Here is a 23,807-nt window from a genome sequence, read left to right as displayed (position 1 = left end):
GAAAGAAGCTTTGACAGAAGCTTTCCATAAATAAGTTTTCCAGGAAATCTGTCTGTCTTGCTCAGAGAACTTCATATGTGACAGTACAATTACCCTTATTATTATTATTTTTTAATTTTCCACTACTCTGGGTGTACCACAGTTGGTATACTAATGTAGGATTACTGGCCCATATGCATTACCTTACATTTCTCAATCTTATTCTTCAACTGCCACTTCTCAGCCCATCTGCCTATTTTTCAGATCTTTTTGCATTAACTTATCATGATTACTGGCATTAAGCGCACAACAAACACTTGTCATCTGTAAACCTAGACATTAAGCATGATATACAACAACCATCGTCAATATTGTTAATAAATATAGAAAACAACAATGGGTCCAGTACAGAACCCTGGGTTACTCTACTCATAAGATTAGTCCATTAAGATCAGTGTCCTCTCTGTCTTGTCCCACTCAGCCATTCCTTTATCCAGAGCAGTAACTTTCCTTATTGCTCAAATTTATGCAACAGTATGCTTTGCTGAATTCTAACTTTATAAAGTGAAAAAAATTTTTTTCGTCCAATTCCTTTGTTACTGCATCATAGTGAACATTGTGTGTGCGCACGAGTGTAAGCGTTAATAATTGGTTCCCCACAAAACCGCTACTGCATATTGAATCAGATTGGTCAGACAAGATTACTCCTTAACAAACCATCCCAACTGTAGTGATATCATGATATATCGCCATGCCCGTGCTGAGATATTCTTTGCCCGTGCGCAAAAGTTTTAGGCCCTAATTCGAGACGTACCAATCCAATACACATTCCAGACTCTTTTGAATTAGATATACACTTAAAGAAGTGAATACACATTACATTATGATTATAATTATTCATTATTGAAAACAGTTGTTAACCCCAGGGGCTCACATCTGGTATGGGTTTGTCACGCCCAGGGTCCTGCGCTGGATATCATCATTCTTCTCTTTCTTGGTGATTCCTTTCTACCTCTCTCTCTCAGGGTAACTCGGGAATTTTTTTTTTTTTTTTGGCTGGTGCAGAATAAGCCCCAGGGTTCCTTGCACCATATAGCTAATGATAAAAATAATATAAAATATGCTGCAATATACTATGTGTATATATACACTCAGTGATCACTGAATTATTACCACCCCATCCCTAATGGACTATGCTGGATAGCTCGCAGCAAGGGCGGCTCGATGGTAGGCACTAAGGAACTGCAGCACCCTTAGCTTTTTAAATCTAAATATACAGTCAACAGAGTTATGAAATTTTGTGGAGAGCAATGCAACGCAATGAATATTTTTATTAACGCATACTCATCCTTTATTTCCAATAATCATTTCAATAATAAGCGAATAAAAACGCGAAATTGTTTTCAACTTTGAAGTTTAACCGTATGCGGAACTGTGTGCTACGCAGTTCCACATTTTGGTCCCAGTTGTTTAGTTAATGGCTAGCTGGAAGACTGCCAATACGCATTTTTCAGAGGTGTTAAAACGAGGCAAAGGAACTGTGGAGCGAGCAGCTCCGATTTGAACAGTGCACCAAACGTGAATGAAAAGGCTAATATTAATCTATTTTCAACAAATAAAAACCGAAGAAGGGATTTTATTTTTAAATAAAATTTCGTGATTACCCAAGTCTGTTAATAGTAAGTGTCCAGTTAATGTTTTGTAGTATTTTTAAGAAACCATGTGCATCCTGCCATATTGTATTTTTCCTAGACAGAAACGTGATCTTCCAAGGCGATAATACACCTTGTTATCGGGCCTGCACAAGTGGTTCAAGACAATAGCCCAGTGGTCAGGAGCGAGAGTGCATAGCACGCGTCCTTGAGTGGACCGGGGTTCAAGCCCGTGACTACTAAATACGATAAATATTTGTATTGACGATTTATTGTAAACTCTACTGACTTGGTTGTCGTGCCGGAGTATAAACAGAAAATTTATTTAACATGGTAGGATTTCCGTCCGCCCCACACCGGTTGGAAAAGATCTGAGTTCAAATTCCGTCGATGACGGGAGGAACTTTTATGGTTTTTTTTCACAAAGTGGCTGAATTAGTTGGTCTCAAGCAAGGGTAGCATTGTTTTTATTCCCGGAAACTCGGGTTTTTTTTGTCCAGCAAACAGATAATCGACTTCAGAATACACGCAATTTACAGACGATATACAGAGTGCAACATGACCTTAGTCGCCGATGCTACTAAAAAAAAAAAAAGAACACAGTAAAGACATCACCCATCTTGATTGGCTTCCAAATTTACATGACCCCAATTGAATTTAACACCTTTGGGTAGTAGCGCTGTGACCCCCATGTGTCGCTAACAGGCGTAATAAAATTTGGCGCCCTCCTGAACTGACGCCCGTAGGCGTAACCTACATCGCCTACCTATTTGTGGTGGCCATACTTGTGGAATGTTTTGGAATGGGAAGTGGGGCGTATGGACACGCAACCGTTATTTATTCCAACACCGTGGAAAGCTTTGCATGCAGCATGGCTGCAGATCCCTATGGGCGTCATCAGACAACTAGTAGATCAATGCTTGGGCGAATAGCGGCTGTTATCCATGCGAACTTCGGCCCATCAATATATTAGTTAGGTAGTCAAAATTAAACGATTACTCTATTATACCGTTGAATTTATTTGAGTAATAACCTATAATACATGCCACAGATAAATCATGAATTTTGGTCATATACTAGAATTTTTGATGTACCAATTACTATTATGCCTGTAATAGGGATATTAAAACCAACATTAACACATTGAACACAATAAGTATTTAAATTTAAAATCCTATTGATAACAGCCTGTATACATTGATGGGCACTCAACAGGGATTCCCATCAGTGTACAGTGAAAGCAATCAGCATAAACATATCTGTTTCTGTTCTCCATATTCAATTTTAACAGATTTTTTTTAATAAGTATAGAAATTATGTTAGTTAGGGAGTTAATTTATTTGTAAACTAGAAATAATGGTGGTTTAATTTGGTTGTAAACTGGAATTAATGGACTGTTGGTCCGACAGATAGTGGTGCAATTAGGAGCTCACATCTGGTGAGTATGGGCTTGGCCACCCAGGGTCCTGAGCTGGATATCATCATTCTTCTCCTTCTTCGTGATTCCCTCTCTCTCTCTCTCTCTTATTCTCTCTCTCTCTGGGGTTACTCAGATTGGCTGGTGCAGCAAAAGCCTCAGGCTGCCTTGCGCCATATGGAAAATAATAATAACAATAATAATAAATTAATTAAAATTATAGAATTAACCCGAAGAGGTCCTTAATGTAGTGCAGCTAAATAAGAAAAGATCATATGCATTTTTTTGTCTTGCCACTATGGGTATGTTGCAAAGCCCTATAACCGATTTTGATTAGGTAGTATTATGTGATATAATAAGGAATAGTACATACGTCTTATATTTAGGATTATTATTATAATTAGCCATATGGTGCAAGGAAGCCTAAGGCTTTTGCTACACCAGCCAAAAAAAAAAAAATTTCCGAGTTACCCTGAGAGAGAGGAGGTGGGGGAGAGAGAGAGAACAAGAGTCAAAGGGAATCACCAAGAAAGAGAAGAATGATGATATCCAGCTCAGGACCCTGGGTGTGTCATGCCCATACTCACCAGATGTGAGCCCCTAGGGTTGAATTAAAATAAATAAAGGAATAAAAAGAAATGCAAATGAAGTAAAAATAAAAAGGAATAAATAAAATAACAAAATAAAATAAAATTTGAGTCAATCATCTTCACCCTTGACCCTTAAAATAAGTCATCATATCACCCTTTGTTATAAGAATATATTATTATTATTATTATTATTATTATTATTATTAGCTATATGGTGCACGGAAGTCTGAGGCTTATGCCGTGCCAGCCAAAAAAAAAAAAAATAAAAAATTCCGAATTACCCTGAGAGAGAGAGAGAGAGAGGGGGGGGGGGGAATCACCAAGAAAGAGAAGAATGATGATATCCAGCTCAGGACCCTGGGTGTGCCAAGTCCATACTCACCAGATGTGAGCCCCTAGGGTTATATGTGTGTGTGTGTGTGTGTATTCTCTGGCCTAAAATATTTGAATCATAGTGTATGAGAACAGTTTTCGCTGTTTTTTGTTATTATTTTTTTTATTATTTATTTATTTTTTATTTTATTTATTTATTATTATTTTTTTAAATTAATTAATTAATTTATTTTTTTTTTGTCATTCATTAGCTATGACAATGTAAGTTTTAATATAAAAAAACAACCCATTACATATTATTTTAAGTTTTTTTTTTATTAAGCATTGAAAATGTTACAGAAAAAACATATATTGAATGATTAATATTAACAACTATACTAATTTTTCATCAAAATATCTTCCACTAGAATTTATCATGCCTTATAGACATGCCATTCTGGCATTTAATTTTATAATAGTGTCTTGACTAACATTATTCTATGCGACCTGCAAGGTTTCCCCTAAATTTTGTGAAAGTGGGCAGGCTACACGAACTTGATGATCAGATAAAAGCTCTATTGGGTTTAAGTCAGGCAATTAGAATGACCATACCATAGTTTGCAGTACCCCCGTTCTATTGTTTAGTTGCTAGAAAGTCCCTGCACAGCTTAGAGCTTGGCGTCTCCGTAGCCAGGTGGGCAGGAGCAGCAGTGCGTAGCACATGCTTCTTGATTAGACCGGGGTTCGAGCCCGTGAGCCACCAAATACGGAGGATGCGGAAAGGTCAGGGAATGACCACTGCATATCCCAGGAGCAATATGGCCTTAGTTGCTAATGCTCCTAAAAACCAAAACAACAAACAACAACAACAGCTTAGAGCTGTGCTTGGTTATTGTTGGCTTGTTGTAATATAAAATTTCTTTCACAAAGTCCAAGTTCAGAGGATATTGCATTATGTTCAAGAATGTTTTTACAGCCTTCTTTTCTAAAAACTTCCTTCGATTCAGATGATGTCACCCACTCCAGTAAAAGAGAAGCAACTCCAAGTCACGATTGAACCACTACCATGCTTAACTGTAGGCAGTAAATTAAATGACATCATTTTTCTTCATTTGATCGTCTCACATAAACTCTACGTTTGGATCCAAAAATTTCAAATTTGGATTCATCTGTCCACTGCACCTTTTTTCTTCTCTTCGATTGTCCAATGTTGATGGCTCTTCGACCATGTCAATTGTTTCTTTAGATTTTCCAGTTTGAATAACGTTTTTTGGACCACTACACAACCATGGAGTGCCAAGCGATCTTTCTCGTGCGATTTTCTAGCATGTTTCATAGGCAAGTATTAGTGCTTTAATAATCCTGCCACCACTCGCAACATTACTGCTTCCCTTGCTGAGCAATGTCACTGTTTCACTGCTAGCAACGTTACTGCTATCGCTAGCAATGTACTGCTCTCCTCTTCTGCTGATCACTTGGTCACTGGTTGGCACCGCTCCTGCCTCCACGTGGCAGGGCGGGTAACCTGGGAGAAGGAATTTCCTCTTCCAGGGCTAAAAGGAGCAGCAATGGATTGCGACGCATATCCACTGCTAGAGCCCACAGGCTCCAGACTTGATAACAATGTCTCAAAGTATGACTCAAATCACTCGAAGAGACTATGTACAGAAAAACCAACGACAGACATGCCAGCATTTCTCATAATGCACTCACTATCCACACAACCTGTCAGCAAACTATTACCATTTCTAATACAGAAATGTTTAGAATCGGTTGTTGGGTCTCCTAAAATGGTCAAACGTCTCCAATCTGGAGACCTTCTAACTGAAGCTTCCAAACCAAGTCATTCAGAAAAATTGTTAAAATTAGCAATGTTTCACAATATTCCAGTGTTGGTTATGCCGCATAATACTCTGAGCACCTCTAAAGGCATTATCAGTGAATGGGACTTACTAACTGTCACAGAAGAAGAAATAGTACAAGAGCTCTGTGAACAAAAAGTAACTCATGCACAGAGAATATTGACCAAGAAAAATGGCAATCTAATACTAACCAGGTCCATCATTTTGACATTCAGCGCTCCTACTCTTCCACCTGCTGTTAAAGCAGGTTACTTAAACTGCAAGATCAGGCCTTACATCCCGAATCCCATTTGCTGTTTTAAGTGCCAGAAGTACGGCCATTCCCAGACAGCATGGTGAGGCGATGCTGTGTGTCCTCTTTGGGGCTCAAAGGAGCATTCCCAAGGAGACTGTGTAGCTTTTACTCTTACTTGCCCAAATTATAAAGGAAGCCATCCTGTATTTTCCAAGGCATGTGACCTTTGGAAAACAGGAAAGAAAATACAAAAATATAAAGTGGAGCAGAAGGTCACATACCCTGAAGCAAGGTAGCAAATACTGTTAACCATGCTTAGCCGATCATACGCATCTATCACCAGAAACAGCGGGTCAGCTGCAGCTCAAACAGATGTCTCCATAGAACCGAATATTTCATTTGCCTCCTGGGCCAAAACTGTGCTAACATGCAAAAATGAACTTACAGTCAATGAACCCAGCAGCACACCAATCAGTATCCCAACTGATTCTATTTCTACCTTGCCAGAAACAGCAAAATCAGTTATTGTTGAAAATCAGAAGAAAGTAAAACCATGCAATAACAACATGGAAATTGAGACTTAATCAGAGGGTGACGACACAGTACTAGAATTAGCATTAGCATTAGCAGAGGCATATGATGCAAGAAAGCAAGCTTATGCAGCATCAGCCAAAAAAAAAAAAAAACCCACTTCCACTTTACCCCTCCGTTCGTTTGAAATACCTGTCCAGCTGAGCCTTAAATTTATTTAGGCTATCAACTTCCATAACAAGGAATGGAAGTCTGTTCCACCAACCAACTACCCGCTGGCTAAAGGCAAATTTCCGCACATCTATCCTACATCTGTCTTTCCTCAATTTTAATTTATGCCCTCTCAGGTGATTATACTCAGATGAATAGGTGAATAGGTGCATGTATACCAATGCTAGAAGTATAGTAAATAAATTTGATGAATTTGAAGTGTTGGTCGAGACATCAAAGGCGGATATTGTTGGGATATCAGAGACATGGTGTCACACAGATATAAGGAATGCCGAACTGGAATTTGGGGAGTACAATGTGTACAGAAAGAATAGACAGGATAGGAAGGGAGGAGGTGTTATGCTGTTAATTAAGAAAAACATAAAATCAAAAGAAGTGCATCCAGTTGATATAGATGAACAGTGCACTGTTGAGTCAGTTTGGTGTGACATAAGCACTGTGTAAGTAAAAATAAGAGTAGGAGTGTGTTATAGGCCTAATGACTCGAATGAGTACAATGAACAATTGTACAGAGAAATGGAGTGGGCTAGTAAATCGGAATGTCTTATAATGGGGGATTTTAACTTCCAAGATATTGACTGGAACTTGTGGGTTGGGCACTCACACACTAGTCAGACTTTTGTGGATTTATTGGATGATTGTTTTCTGCAGCAGCATGTTCGAGAGGCAACCAGAGAAAGTAATACTCTTGATCTCGTTATCAGCAGTGATCATTCATGTATTAGGAATTTGCAGATAAAAGAACCACTAGGTGGCAGTGATCACAGTGTACTGACGTGGGATTTACTTAAAGATATAATTACCATCAGGGGTAAAGGAAAGGGTTTTTGCTTCCGTAAAGGCGAGTACAGTGGTCTCCGACAGTTTCTAAATTCTGTACAGTGGGATCAACTGATGATGTTATCAACAGTAAATCCTAAGTGGGAAGCATTCAAGGAATTAATCGTGGATGCTACTAAAAGTTTCATACCTATTAAGAAATATTGTTCAAGGTTTAGGCCTAAATGGTTGTCAAATGAACTAATGAGACTTGTAACAGAGAAGAAAAATGCATGTGATGCATATAAATTATCAAGCGACTCAGAAGCCTATGGCAGATATAAGTTAATCTGTAATCAGGTCACAAAGGAGGTTCGGCAGGCGAAGGCAGATTACGAGAAATCCTTGGCAAAAGATGCTAAGAAAAACAGCAAGGATTTCTTTACTTATATAAACTCTAAAAGGAAGGGGATGAATCTGATTGGTCCACTTGACATCGATGGTTCGACTGTTGATGATCCTGCTCAGATAGCAAACAAACTGAATGAGTATTTTGCATCTACATTCACACGTGAGGAATTATTAAGGTTTGAAAATGGCAGAAGGTTATCAAATTGTAGCAGGATACTTAATGATTTTGTAATAACTGAGAGCAAAGTGGAAGAGAAACTGTTGAAGTTAAACGTAAGAAAAGCACCTGGGGTGGATGGGATCTATCCAGTTATATTAAAGGAGGCGGCAAAGCAACTAAGCAAACCCTTAGCCATAATTATGAGAACATCCTTGGACTCAGGGGAGGTTCCCACAGACTGGAGATGTGCAGATGTATCCCCAATTCACAAAGGGGGATTGAAGGATGACATGAGTAATTACAGACCAGTTAGTTTAACTTCTGTTCTGAGTAAAATAATGGAGTCACTGGTTAAAGATACATTGCAGGATCATCTAGACAAGACTGCAGCAATAATTCAGACACAGCATGGGTTTGTTAAGGGAAAGTCTTGTCTGACAAATTTGATAGGATATTATGATGTGGTTACAAAGGAACTGGATGCAAAAAATAATTTTGTTATCATATATTTGGATTTCAGGAAAGCTTTTGACACTGTTGCGCTTGGAAGACTATTGTACAAATTGGAGCAGAATGGTATTAAGGCTAAGTTGCTACAATGGATAAAAGGATGGTTGAGTGGGAGAAGAAAGAGGGTGGTAATTAATGGGTGCTGCTCTTCGTGGACTAATGTTATTAGTGGAGTCCAGACAGGGTTCAGTTTTGGGTCCATTGTTGTTTTCTCTATTTATTAATGATATTGATGATGATATATCAGGCTTAGTGTCGAAGTTTGCAGATGATACAAAGGTTGGCAGGGTTGTTAATGACAGTAATGGCAGTGTGCTACTGCAACAGGATCTAGATAATTTGGGCAGATGGGCTAAGAAGTGGCAACTGAAGTTTAACCTTGACAAATTCAAAGTATTGCATATGGGTAGAAGTAACCCCAGAGAAATATACCAACTGTGTGGTACTACACTTAAGGTTGTTGTTGTTATTTGGTTTTTAGGAGCATTAGCAACTAAGGCCATATTGCTCCTGGGATACGCGGTGGTCCTTCTCTGACCTTTCCGCATCCTCCATATTTGGTGGTCACAGGCTCAAACTCCGGTCTAATCAAGAAGCGTGTGCTACGCACTGCTGCTCCTGCCCACCTGGCTACGGAGGTGCCTACACTTAAGGTGGAAGAAAATGAAAAAGACCTGGGAGTAATTGTGCAGTCAGATATGAAGTTTTCTGAGCAATGCGGACAGGCTGCCAGGGCAGGTCATGGGGTTTTGTCAATGATATATAGGAATTTTGCCGGCTGGGAGAAGGAGGTGATTGTCCCTCTGTATAAGGCAATGGTCAGGCTGCACCTTGAGTACTGCGTACAGTTCTGGAGGCCTCATTTTAGGAAGGATGTAGATTTGCTTGAGCGTGTACAGAGAAGGGCAACACAATGTGCCGTTAGCTTGAATGTTCTGTTGTTTGCGGTGCTGTTATTTCGACAGTCTACTGTAATACCTATAAAACTGTACTCCCAGTGACAAGACCCCTAGCGTGGCCAGGCTACAAATAAACTAAAGCTGATTAAACCTGTAATCAAGCAGTGGCAGTCCAGTCTGTGCCAGGCCATAAGAGAGGAAGCTGTACTAGTTTGGATTCACAGAGGGCACAGGTATCTGACATAGTCTTCTCTTCTGTGGGTGAATGACCTGGCTCTTTTTGCAAAACTATATTAATGTCACATTTTTATAGAATTTCATATTTTTACAAATGCATAGGGTTTGTTTTACAGCTTTTAATAGTCCATGTGAACTGTTTACACTCAGCCAAATATTAGATGACCAAGACAACATTTGATGTGGTTTTTTTTTGGTCAGATTTCAAAATATCTTACAGTTCATTAATTTGTAAAAACATATTTGAATTTTTCCATTTATATTTTTTGATATGTATTTAATTCTTCCAATGTGATAACTTGTTTATAGGTTACTATAAACTCAGGGGAGGTACCCATGGACTGGAGATGTGCAAATGTAACCCCAATTCACAAAGGAGGATCAAAGGCTGACACAAGTAATTATAGACCTGTTAGTTTAACTTCGGTTCCAGGAAAATTAATGGAGGCACTGGTTAAAGAAGCACTGCAGGACCATCTGGACAAGAATTCAGTTATAGCTCAGACACAGCATGGGTTTGTTAAGGGCAGGTCTTGTCTGACCAATTTGATTGGATACTATGATGTAGTCACAAAAGAACTGGATGCAGGGAATAACTTTGATATTATATATTTGGATCTTAGAAAGGCTTTTGATACTGTTGCGCATGGAAGACTGCTGCACAAATTGGAGCAGTGTGGCATTCGAGGCAAATTGCTGCTATGGATAAAGGGATGGTTGAGTGGCAGAAGACAGAGAGTGGTAATCAATGGACACTGCTCAACGTGGACTAATGTTATTAGTGGAGTTCCTCAGGGTTCAGTGTTGGGTCCATTGTTGTTTTCTGTATTTATAAATGATATTGATGATGGTGTATCAGGTTTAATGTCCAAGTTTGCAGACGATACAAAGGTTGGCAGGGTTGTTAAGGACACTACTGATACTATGCTGCTGCAACAGGATCTGGAAAGGTTGAGCAGATGGGCTGAGAGGTGGCAAATGAAGTTTAACATTGACAAATGTAAAGTACTACATATGGGAAACAGTAACCCCAGATCAACGTATCAACTCTGTGGTACTATGCTGACAGTGGTAGAGAATGAAAAGGACCTGGGGGTAATTGTGCAGGCAGATATGAAGTTCTCTGAGCAGTGCAGACGAGCTGCAAGAGTAGCTCATGGTGTCTTGTCAATGATATACAGGAATTTTTCTAGCAGGGACAGGGATGTGATTATTCCCTTGTATAAGGCATTGGTCAGGCCACACCTTGAGTACTGTATACAGGTCTAGAGGCCTCATTTCAAGAAGGATGTAGAGCTGCTGGAACGAGTACAGAGAAGGGCAACAAGATTAGTGAATGGAACAAAGGGTTGCTCTTACGAAGAAAGGCTTAAGTTTTGCAAATTACAGAGCCTGGAGACTAGGCATCGCCGAGGTGATCTGATAGAGGTGTACAAGGCTTTGAATGGCTTGAGCATGCTCAATGCCGATGGGATTCTTCCTCTTGCTCAGAATAATCACCTGAGAGGGCATAAATTCAAATTGAGGAAGGACGGATGTCGGATAGATGTGCGGAAATTCGCCTTTAGCCAGCGGGCAGTTGGTTTGTGGAATAGACTTCCATCGCTTGTTGTTGAAGTTGATAGCCTAAACAAATTTAAGGCTCAGCTGGACAGGTATTTCGAATGAATTGAGGGGTGAAATGGGAGTAGTGGTTGTTTTTTTTTTTTTTTTTTTTTTGGCTGATGCTGAATAAGCTTGCTTTCTTGCATCATATGCCTCTACTAATGCTAATGCTAATGCTATACATTTATTGACTTTTTTCTTTTTTTTTTACTTGGTGCATTATAATTTAAGCTACCAAATATGCCATTAAACACTAAATAACCAACCAAACAACCAACAGGCATAGTTATCTCAATAAGCTTTCTAGCAAAACAGTTAATTCAGGATTATTTTTTTCCAATTGAACTGACATAAAGATTTTTACTTGCACAAATTAGTAGTAGTATTAATACTGCAAATGAGGCAAGAAAGCAATTTTCTAATTTAAATTTATTTAACAGCAAGAAAGAGAATTACAACGTAATACATCAAAATTTCTTTTTTACAAGTCATACATAATTCTTCTGGCTTCCATCAGTTCTTACAGAAAATTTATTGTTATTTCAATAATTGCTGAAAGGAAATTTTCAATAAAATTTCCTTTGAAGTGCAGTTGCTTTTATCTGTTTTGCTAGCAAATTTCACTGGCACTTGTAAATAATGCACTTATGTTTTCCATCACTAGGTACAAGCATGTAGCATCTTAGGTTGTGGAAACTGGTCTGATCATCTTGAAGCTGTTACTTCAGATGGAAGTAAGTTCTCTTTTGCATTTTTATATTATTAAAACTCTGTATATGTAAGATTATTTCTTAATTAATTTTAAATATAATATAATTATCAGTTATATCAAAAATTGCATTACCTGAATTTAAAGAAAACAGATGTAAATCACAGATACTACTCCATTTAATTATAAATTTTTGATATCCTTTTCTTCAGGTTGATTAAACATTTCTTTTTATCATATGGGCCATTACTGCATTCCAGATTTTTTTTTTTTCTTTTTTTTTTTACATCAATCAATACAGTTTTTAAACTCTGTGGCTGCAGTATAATTGCATTCCTGTTTAGATGATTCTGAAACTACTTCTTTAACCAGTGACTCCATTATTTTCCCTGAAACAGACCTTAAGCTAACAGGTCTGTAATTACTCTGCTGGGATTCTTCCTCTTGCTCAGATTACGAACCTGAGGGGGCATAAATTCAAATTGAGGAAAGGCAGTTGTAGAATAGATGTGTGGAAATTTGCCTTTAGCCAGTGGGTAGTTGATTGCTGAACAAACTTCCATCTGTCGTTGTTGAAATTGATAGCTTAAGTAAATTCAAGGCGGAACTGGACAAACTTGTAAAGGGAATGGATGCATGAAATGTTTTTTTTTTTTTTTTGGCTGTTGCTACATAAGCTTGCTTTCTTACATCACGTGCCTCTACTACTACTACTCATGTCACCTTTTGATTCCTCCCCTGTGAATTGGGGATACATTTGCTTGTCTCCACTCTTCGGGGAACTCCCCTGAATCCTGGGTTGCTCTCATAATTATGGCTAACAGTTTGTTTACCCCTTTTCTGCCTCTCTTAATATAATTGGATAGACTCCATCCACTCCAGGTCCCTTTATTATGTTTAGCTTCAACAATTTCTCTTCCACTTTCCATTCAATTATCACAGAATCATTTAGTTCCCCGTTAGAGTTTGATAAACATCTGGCATCCCCTTACCCTAAAGAATTCCTTATGTGTGAATATATATTCAAAATACCTATTCATTTTGTCAGAAACTTAGGCAGGGTCATCAACTGTTAACCCATTGATATCAACTGACCCAATGTGATTCAACCCCTTCCTTCTGTTAATATAAGTATAGAAGTTTGTTGCTGTTCATTGCAGAGACTTTTTGTAATTTGCCTTAGCTTGCCTGACCTCCTTTGTGACTTGATTATAGACTAGTTTATGTATACCATAGGCTTCTATATCATCTGATAATTTATGTGCATCCCACACATTTTTTCTCTCTGCCACAAGTCTCACCAGTTCATCTGACATCCATCTAAGTCTATGGACAGTATTTCCTAGTTGGTATGAAAAGCCAGTAGCTGCTTTCATTATTTTCCTGAATGCTTCCCATTTAGAATTTGTTGTTTGTAACATCATCAGATGGTCCCACTGCATAGAATTTGAAAAACTATCTGAGACCTCTATAGTCGCCCTGACAAAAGCTTTCCCTTTATCCTTGAGAGTAGTTGTGTCTTTATCCATAGCCAGGTGGGCAGGAGCAGCAGTGCGTAGCACACGCTTCTTGATTAGACCGGGATTCGAGCCCGTGACCACCAAATACTGTGGATGCAGAAAGGTCAGGGAATGAACACCGCATATCCCCGGAGCAATATGGCCTTAGTTGCTAATGCTCCTAAAAACCAAATAACAAACAAACAGTTGTGTCTTTAAGTAAATTCCACATCAGTACACTACGAAGTCTGCCACCCAGTAATTGTTTTAGCTACAGATTTTTCAATGCATGAAGAATTGCTGCTGATACCCAGATCAAGAGGTTAAACATAAGGAAGGTACCTCGGGTGGATGGGATCTATCCAGTTATATTAAAGGAGGCAGCAAAGGAAGTAAGCAAACCCTTAGCCATAATTATAAGAGCTTCCTTGGGCTAAGGAGAGGTCCCCATGCACTGGAGGTGTGCAAATGTAGTACCAGTTCGCAAAAGGGGTACAAAAGGTGACAAGTAACTACAGACCTGTTAATTTAACTTGTGTTCCGGGGAAAATAATGAATCCTGGTTAAAGAAGCATTGCAGGATCATCTAGACAAGACTGCAGTAATAATTAAGACACAGCATGGGTTTGTTAAAGGGAGGTCTTGTCTGACCAATTTGATTGGATACTATGATGTGGTCACAAAGGAAGTGAATGCCAAAAATAATTTTGATATCATATACTTAGATTTCAGGAAAGCTTTTGATACTGTTGCACATAGAAGACTGCTGTACAAATTGAAGAGGTATGACATTAAGGGTAAGTTGCTACAATGGATAAAGGGATGGTTGATTGAGAGAAGACAGAGAGTGATAATCAATGGACACTGCTCTTCGTGGACAAATGTTATTAGTGGAGTTACCCAGGATTCAGTGTTGGGCCGATTGTTGTTTTGTATATTTATCAATGATATTAATGAAGGTATATCAAGTTTAATGTCCAAGTATGCAGATGATACAAATGTTGGCAGGGTTGTTAACAACAGGAAAGACAGTATGATACTCCAACTGGATCTAGATAAGTTGGGAAAATGGGCTGAGAAGTGGTTGAAGTTTAACATTGGCAAATGCAAAGTACGGCATATGGGTATCAATAACCATAGAGAAATGTACCAACTATGTGTTACTACACTCAGGGAAGTGGAAAGTGAAAAAGACCTGGAGGTAATTGTGCAGTCAAATATGAAGTTCACTGAGCAGTGCAGACGGGCTACCAGGGAAGGTCATGGAGTCTTGTCAATGATATATAGGAATTTTGCTAGCAGGGACAGGGAGGTGATTATCCTGTTATACAAGGCAATGATCAGGCCACACCTAGAATACTGTGTACAGGTCTGGAGGCCTCATTTTAGGAAGGACGTAGAGTTGCTAGAACGAGTACAAAGAAGGGGGCCCCTGGTGCCAAGCAATTCTTGCATGTTTATAAAATGTTTTTCCTCCCAGTGACAGAGTTTTCCTTGTTTTTTTTCTCATAGTATTAAAATTTTCTGTTAATTAGCTCTACTTACTTAAAAGCACTAAGAAGAGAGTCCAGAAGAAGGCAAGCACCTTTTTCTTTAATTTAGCTAGTCGTACTAAATTACTAACTAACTCTACGCTTGGCCACAAGGCCGCCTCCGTAGCCAGGTGGGTAGGAGCAGTAGTGCGTAGCACACGCTTCTTGATTAGACCGGGGTTCGAGCCCATGAACTACCAAATACAGAGGATGCGGAAAGGTCAAGGAATGACCACCGCATATACCCGGAGCAATATGGCCTTAGTTGCTAATGCTCCTAAAAACCAAATAATAAACAGACAAACAGCTTGGCCACCAAGCTGCACTGCTCCTGCCTCCCCATGGCAGGGCTGGTAACCTGGGTGGTAAAGGCAAACCCCCAGGGCCAAAAGGAGCCATCATGGATAAAAATCATTATCCAAACTCAGAGCCTTTGAGCTCAAGAGCAGAAGCTTCTAACACTGACCATGACTCAAGTCAATGTAAAAGACTGTGAAGAGAAGCAGAATGTCAAGACGAGTTTCCAAACTTCCTGGTGATTCATTCCCTATCCACCCAACCTGTAGGCAAGTTATCACCATTCTTAATTCAGAAAATCTTGGAGTCTGTTGCTGGATCACCAAAAATGGTTAAGGGACTGCAATTGGGAGACCTTCTGATAGAAACAGCCACCTCAAAACATTCTGAGCAGCTGTTAAAAACAACAACATTTGGTGGGTTGACAGTATCAGTTACTCCCCACAAAACACTAAATTCATCAATGGATGTCATCAGTGAGTGGGACCTAATTACAGTCTCTGAAGAAGAAGTACTCCAAGAACTCAGCAGTCAGAAAGTAATAAATGTAAAATGGAACATGAAAAAAACAGATGGAAATCTCATTCCAACAAGATCCATCATTCTGACCTTTAGCACTGCAGACTTACCATCCTCTATTAAAGTTGGTTATTTAAACTGTCTGATTTGACCTTACATCCCGAATCCTGTTCGTTGCTTTAAATGTCAGAAATACGGTCATTCCTAGCAGGCTTGTCGAGTTGGAAGTCATATGTCCCATCTGCATCTCTAAAGATCACACCCAAGTGGATTGCTCAGTCAAAACCCCTGTTTGTCCAAACTGCAAAGGCAGCCATCCAGCCATTTCCAAAACTTGGGTACCACCGTAGCCAGGTGGGCAGGAGCAGCAATGTGTAGCACACGCTTCTTGATTAGACCGGGGTTCGAGCCCATGAACCACCAAATACGGAGGATGCGGAAAGGTCAGGGAATGACCACCGCATATACCCGGAGCAATATGGCCATAGTTGCTAATGCTCCTAAAAACCAAATAACAACAACATCCAAAACTTGTAAGCCGTGGATAACAGGAAAGAAAATTCAAAAATACAAAATTGAAAATAAAGTCACGTCTCCTGAGGCATGTAGACAAGTTATGTCGACCGTGCCTAGTGGTCATTCTTATGCAGCTCACACTCGAAACTTTGTTTCTACTGCAGCTCAAATGGATGTATCAGTTCTGCCTAACACCTCTCTAGCGAATTGGCTTAAATCCACACTTTCAACCTCTAAAAAAGATAATCCTCCAAAAAAAACTAGTGAAGCCACAAATACTCCAATCAGCATTCCTACTCATACCCCATTGGTCCCAGTTGAAAGACAAAAATTAAAATCTGAATCAGGCTCTAAAAAATGGAATCTCCCACCAACGGTATGGATGTAGATGAGCTGCTAGATAATGAGGAACCCATTCTAGAACTCCATGCAGATGACACCATGGATATTGGATGCCCAACATTCTCAAAAAAAAAGACTGGAAAAAATGTCCCACCTACAAAAAACAGTCAGATGAATCATCCCCAGGTAAACCTAAATAATGCATAACATCATACAATGGAATTGCAGAGGATTAAGCAGTTATTCTGATGACTTAAGTTATTTAGTATTAGTATTAGCAATTACCACATGGTGCAAGGAAGCCTATGGCTTATGCTGCATCAGCAAAAAAAAAAATAAATAAATAAAATAAAATAATAAAAGAAAAGGCAATAGACAAGCTGTGTGTTTTCCTCCTCCCGTAGGTAACTATCCAGCTGACCTTTGACCTCAAGCTGTCAGCCTCTACCACCCATGCAGGTAACTTATTCTAGTAATTTATAATTCACTGGCAAAAATAAAACTTCCTGCTATCCAGTCTAAACATCTTCCCTCATAACTTGAATTTATGGCCCCTAGTTCTAGAATCATTTATAACCATGAAAATTTCGTCCTCGTTCATTTTACTTTTGCCTCTCAGAGCCTTTAAACACCTTGATCAAGTCTAGGTTCCTAGTTTCCAAGCTATGCAACCCACATATTCGAAGTCTTTCCTCATGTGGATGCCCTTTTGCTAATCTCATCAAACGAGTTACCTGTCTTTGGACCCTTTCAAGAAGCTTAATAGGTGCGGCCCTATACTTGAACATGGTATTCCAAGTGTTGTCTACCAATAGCCTTATATAGTGGGATTATGATGTCCTTATCTCTACTAGAAAATGTTCAATAAATCATCAATAGGACACTGGGCCTTCTTTGCAACCTGTCTACAATGCTCGGAGAACTTCATGTCTAACCATATCGTAACACCCAAGTCCCTTTCCTCCACTACTGGCTTTATTTCAACTCCACCAAGTGTATAAGTTATTTTGGGTTTATTGTTCCCCAGGTGTAATATCTTACACTTTGCTCGATTAAAGCATAGCTGCCATTTTTCTGACCATCCCCAAAGTCTATCTGGGTCATTCTGAAGAAGAAGTTCTGCTTGGTGGTGATCATTAACTACTCTACCAATCTTTACATTATCTGCAAAATTAGACATCATGGCCTCTATCCCTTCATCAGTGTCATTTATGAAAATAAAAAACAACAGTGGTCCTAATACTGATCCTTGGGGAACCCCACTTCTTACATCAACCCAATCTGAGGAATAACCATTTATCACAACCTTCTGCCTCCTGCCCTGAAGCTATCCATCTGAGGATTTTCCCTGTGATTCCAACCTGTTCCAGCTTATAAAGTAACTGCTCATGTGGGACTGAGTCAAATGCTTCGCTGAAATCCAAATAAAAAATGTTGAAATTATTCCCTAAATCTAGCTCATGAGTGGCCCTGTCAAAATAGCTAACCAGATTTGTTAAACATGATTTTCCCTTTACAAAACCATGCTGAGTATCCTTCAGAATTCCATTTCTATCTAAGTGATAGAAATGTGATAGAATTCCATTTCATTGCCTCACATGATTTTCCCTACTACTGAAGTTAGACTGATCAGCCAGTAATTTCCCACTTCACTCTTAGAACTGCCCTTATGTACTGGAGATACATTGGCACTTTTCCAATCACTCCCAAGTCCAATGATACTCTCATAATTAGCCTCAATGGTTCAATGTGCTCACTTGACACCTCCCTTAAGATTATAGGGTATATACCATCAACCCCAGAAGCCTTTCTGGCTTTGTAGGCTTGAAGGTTTTGCATTAAATAATCATGTGAAATTTCAATATCATTTATTACATATTTTTAAACTTCACTCCCATAATTTCCCATTTACATAAAGGGTTTTTCCTTTGTAAATATCGATGCAAAGTAACTGTTGAGTTCATCTGCAACATCAGCTAGGGTATCTAATACATTACCTAAGGGTCCAATCTGGTTTGTCCTCTTCTTCTTTGCATTTATATATGTGAAGAATTCCTTATCCCCACTCTTTTTTTGCTCTCTTTGCTAGCAATTTCTCATAATCTGCCTTTGCCAACCAACCTTTTCCATGGCACTATTACAGATCAATTGTGGCTGTTACAGGTTTCAGTACTTTTTATTGCTCTGTAATTTTTCCATGCAGTCTTTTCTACTCAAACAATCTGGCAACTTCATTAGTTATCCAACTTGAAATTCTTTGTGTAGTATTTTTTTAATGGTATATAAACATTCTGTGATTAATGTTTTAAAGGTATACCATAATTCAATTGTATTCTCTCTCTGTGCAATCTACCCAATTAATAGAAGCCATGTAGCACCTTAATAGCTCAATTTAATAGACATTTAATAGCTCAATTCAATCCCATAGGTGTATGCTTACAGGAAACAGTCTTGTCACCTCAAGTTTTGCCAAAATTTTCAAGTTATACCATTTACAGTCGAGATAGGAATTCAGAATCACCTGCACATGGAGGAGTTGCTATTCTTGTTAATGCTAACATACCATACAGGCCGATTCCAATTGAGAACTACCCTAGAAGCTGTGGCAGCTCACATTGCAGTTGGTACATCATTTACCATTGCTTCCATTTATATTCCGCCATCTGCACCACTTCTTCTTTCAGAACTTGACAACCTAATTGCACAACTCCCAACTCCAATTTGTTTTTTTGGTGACTTTAATGGACACCATCCATTGTGGGGGTCTGTCACAATGGGTAGAAGAGGCAGATTGATGGAGGAATTCATAAATAATAATGATCTTAATTTAGTCAATTCTGGTCTCCTACCTACATCCACCTGCCAACTGGATCTGCTTCCACAATAGGCTTGTCAATTTGTTCACCCTCCATATTTCCAATCATGACATGGTTGGTATTAACCAATCCCTTTAACAGTGATCACTTTCCAATTGTTTGCTTGCTGCAAAAAGTTGTAACTCCAAATCCTGATCAACGATCCGCTTGGCAGTTTAAAAAGGCAAACTGGGGTGGCTATTCTGCCCAAATACTCTTAGACAGATTTTATGTTCAAAGACAACATATTGATGATGTAAACACTTACATAACCAATTAGATTCTGACTGCAGCTAAGGCCTCCATTCCAAAATCCACGCCATATTAAAAACACAGAAATCATTGGTGGAATACAGATTGTTTAATCGCAAAACAGGAAAAACCGTGCTTGGAATAATTTCCGCAAGTATCCCACCACTAGTAACCTAATTGCTTTTAAAAGACTCCAAGCAAAAGCTAGACAAGTTAGGTGGAAAGCGAAACGGGATTCATGGATTGCTTTTGCCTCAACCATTACTGAAGGCACGGATACACAGGTCACCTGGAAAAGAATACAGGCATTAAATAGCAAATTTGTTCGGCTGCCCTCTCCAATACTTCATTGGAAAGGGAAAGACCTACCTACAGCTGAAAAAGTTGCCAATGCACTAGCAGAATCATTTGCTAAAATCTTTGCTTCTGCCTCCACCTATGCATCCACCTTCCAGAACATCAAAGAAAGTGCAGAAAGGTATAAAATCAACTTCTTCGTGCACAGCTCATTCCCATACAACTAACTCTTTACATTAATAGAACTTCAAGAATCACTAAACAGATCTTCCAATAGTGCAGCAGGTCCAGATGGTGTTCATTATGTTATGCTAAAGAATTTACTTGAAGAAGACTTGAGATCTCTATTAATTTTTTATAATCAGATCTTCTCTGAAAATGCCTTTTTTTCTTTCTGGCGCCATTCATTCGTTATCGCCTTACCAAAACCAGGAAAAGATCCTTCCTGTGTTGAAAATTACAGGCCAATATCTCTTACAAGCTGCATTGGAAAAATTTTCGAAAGGATGGTTCATACTAGACTCACATCCTGGAGTCAGAGAATCTCCTTCCAGAACAACAGTATGGCTTTCGGAAGAATAGATCAACGCTGGACGTGCTTATCAAAGCCGAATCTCATATCCACAATGCCATTGTCACGAAACAATATCTAGTCATGGTCAGTTTAGATCTTGAAAAGGCATTTGATACTACATGGCGTCTTGGTATTATTAGGGACCTTTACCACCTGGGGCTTTCGGACCATTTTCCAGAAATAATTAAAAATTTCCTGCAATTGCTTTCTTTTCAGGTCTGATATAAAAACGTACTCTCTACATCTCACATTCAAGAAGAGGGAGTCCCACAGGGATCAATACTTAGTCCAACACTGTTTTCAATCTGAGTTAGCAGCATGATGTGAGATATCCCAAAAACTGTTCAAACTTATATGTATGCAGATGATCTTACCATTTCATGTCAATCTCAAAGTATGAATACCACTAAATGGCAGCTACAACTTGCCATAACCAAAATAGAATCCTGGACTTCACGGAACGGTTACAGACTCTCAGAAAAGAAATGCACTGTCACTCACTTTTGCAAGAAGTGCGCTCTCCATCCCGAACCTGAACTACAAATAAACAGTACTCCAATCCCGCTTGTTAATACCGTTACATTTCTTGTACTAATATTAGACAGCAAACTAAATTTCCAAGCCCATATCACTTATTTGAGAACTTCTTGTATGAAGCATTTGAATATACTTCGATCAGTCTCGTTGATGTCACGGGGAGCTGATCGATATACTTTACTGCATCTTTATGGAAGTTTAATCCGTTCACAGCTAGATTATGGTTGTCCAGTGTATGACTCTGCCCGGAACACTACTTTAAAATGGCTAAATGTGATCCATCACAGTGCTCTGAGGACTGGCTAGGAGCTTTCAGGACTTCTCCGATCCAAAGGCTTTATATTGAAGCGCATGATCTCCCATTACACCTGCATATAAAAATGCTACTGCTTCACTGCGCTGCTAAGATCCGGAATCTACCATTGCACCCAAGTTGAGAGTATCTTTATAATACTCGTTGGAAAGCTTTCTATGAGAGCAAGCCAAATGAAAATAGACTTGCCTCACTCAGGATCAAAGCTTGTTCACAGTTGGAATGTCAAATTAAATGAAATTTTTCAAGACACAACTGCACCTGTTCCACCTTGGACATATGTGTCTGCCTCTCAAGATATACACTTCCTCCAGTGGGGGAAAAATATTATACCTCCCTGCAATATCAGACAGTTACATTCAGCTCATGCTACTATGAACAGCCATGCTTGTAAAATTTATAGAGATGGTTCCAAAACTGGCAGTATGGTAGGTGCTGCAGCAGTTTTTCCTTTATGTACAATTTCATCCGCACTACTGCTAGCTTTCAGCTTCTTCACAGCTGAATTGTATGCCATTAAGTTAGTGCTTAGTAAGATTATTGAGCTTTCCATCTCATCTGTCATAATTTACACAGACTCCCTGAGTGCTGTCTCTGCCATAAGGAAGAATTTCTCCTCTTCTCATCCTACATTGAAACAGATTCATTCCCAGCTATTTTCTTGCAGTATGTCCAATCAGTCAATCAGTTTTTGCTGGATCCCTGGCCATTCAGGCATTCTTGGAAATGAAAGTCCTGACTTTGCCGCAAAACATCCTCAACCGGCTCTCTCACAACATCCTCAGGTTCCTCACTCTGACTATAAGTCTGTCATACGCAAAGCATGCTACAATAAATGGTCACAGACCTGGAAAAGTGACACCAACAATAAACTTTACCAGATAAAAGACGATCCAAAGCTGTGGCTGTCTGGCTTCCGATGAAACAGACGAGAGGAAGTGGTACTGGCAAGACTCAGAATTGGACACACACTCATCATACTCATCTCTTTCTATTATTGGGAGAAAACCCACCACAGTGCTCATCCTGTCAGATGCAACTTATGGTCCATCATTTTCTGGTTGATTGTCCCTTACATTCAACCATCCAGTCAAACATTTTTCTGTCACTCTCCACGTTGAATATATCACCTGATTTATCTCATTTCTTAGGAAATGAAGCAAATATTGCAGAACTTTTATTATATCTAAAACATATTAGCTTGTACAGAAGCATACAATTTAACCTCTCTAACAATATGCTTGTAAATTAATGATGAACAGACACAATTTGGCCTTAGTAGCCCTTGTGTCGTGAAACCGAACAACAACAACAAAGAAGGGCAACAAGATTGGTGAGGGGAACAAAGGGATGCTCTTGCCAAGAAAGGCTTAAGTTATGCAAATTACAGCGCCTGGAGAGTAGGCACCTGCAAGGTGATCTGATTGAGGTGTATAAGACCTTGAATGGGTTGAGCAAGCTGAATGCTGATGGGATTCTTCCTCTTGCGCAGACTAAGAACCTGAGGGGGTACAGTTTCAAATTGAGGAAAGACAGTTGTAGAATAGATGTGTGGAAATTTGCCTTTAGCCAGCGGGTAGTTGATTGGTGGAACAGGCGTCCATCTTTTGTTGTGGAAGCTAATAGCCTAAATGAATTTAAGGCTGAGCTGAACAAGCATTTGGAATGAATGGAGGGGTAAAATGTGAGGTTTTTTTTGGCTGATACTGCCTAAGCTTGCTTTCTTGCATCGTATGCCTCTACTAATGCTAATGCTAAGAGTACTCCTTCCTCTTGTTGCCTCTCTAACATGCTGCTGGTGTAGAAAACTGTCATGCAATAAATTCTTGAAAGTCTTGCTAGTGTGTGAGTGACATGCATAGTTGTTTGGTATACTCATCACAGTCATTATTCCTATAGCACACTCCTACTGTCATATTTTTCCCTCCAGTAGTAAATAATGTCACACCACACTGACTCAACATTGCACTGGTCACCCGTGTCAACTGGATTTACTGCCTTAGATTTAACATGCTTCTTAACTAAGAGCATAACTCCTCCCCACTTCTTGTCCAATCTATCCTTCCTTCATTACGGTTTTATAGGAGATCTCCAGTGCTATTTAACAATAAACACTATCTTTCCTGTGTACATTGTATTCACCATGTTTAAATTTAAATTCAACATTGCATATGT

At 39.1% G+C, this 23,807-nt stretch overlaps 1 protein-coding gene across 4 annotated transcripts in view; it reads left to right on the top strand.

The window, feature by feature from the left end:
• The window catches only part of LOC150086955 (tyrosine-protein phosphatase 69D-like), an 823,111-nt gene that overhangs the window by 271,322 nt on the left and 527,982 nt on the right, over positions 1–23,807 (top strand). For all 4 annotated transcript variants that reach the window (XM_090371707.1, XM_090371706.1, XM_090371704.1 and 1 more), the window contains exon 5: positions 12,055–12,124. In XM_090371707.1, the coding sequence (XP_090227833.1) occupies positions 12,055–12,124 (70 nt within the window). The remainder of the gene's footprint in view (positions 1–12,054; positions 12,125–23,807) is intronic.

This window comes from Mastigoproctus giganteus, chromosome 4, assembly GCF_048544385.1.
Source record: "Mastigoproctus giganteus isolate SK-2022 chromosome 4, ASM4854438v1, whole genome shotgun sequence".
Classification (NCBI taxonomy): Eukaryota; Metazoa; Arthropoda; class Arachnida; order Uropygi; family Thelyphonidae; genus Mastigoproctus; species Mastigoproctus giganteus.
This window is presented reverse-complemented; position numbering and strand designations above follow the sequence as displayed.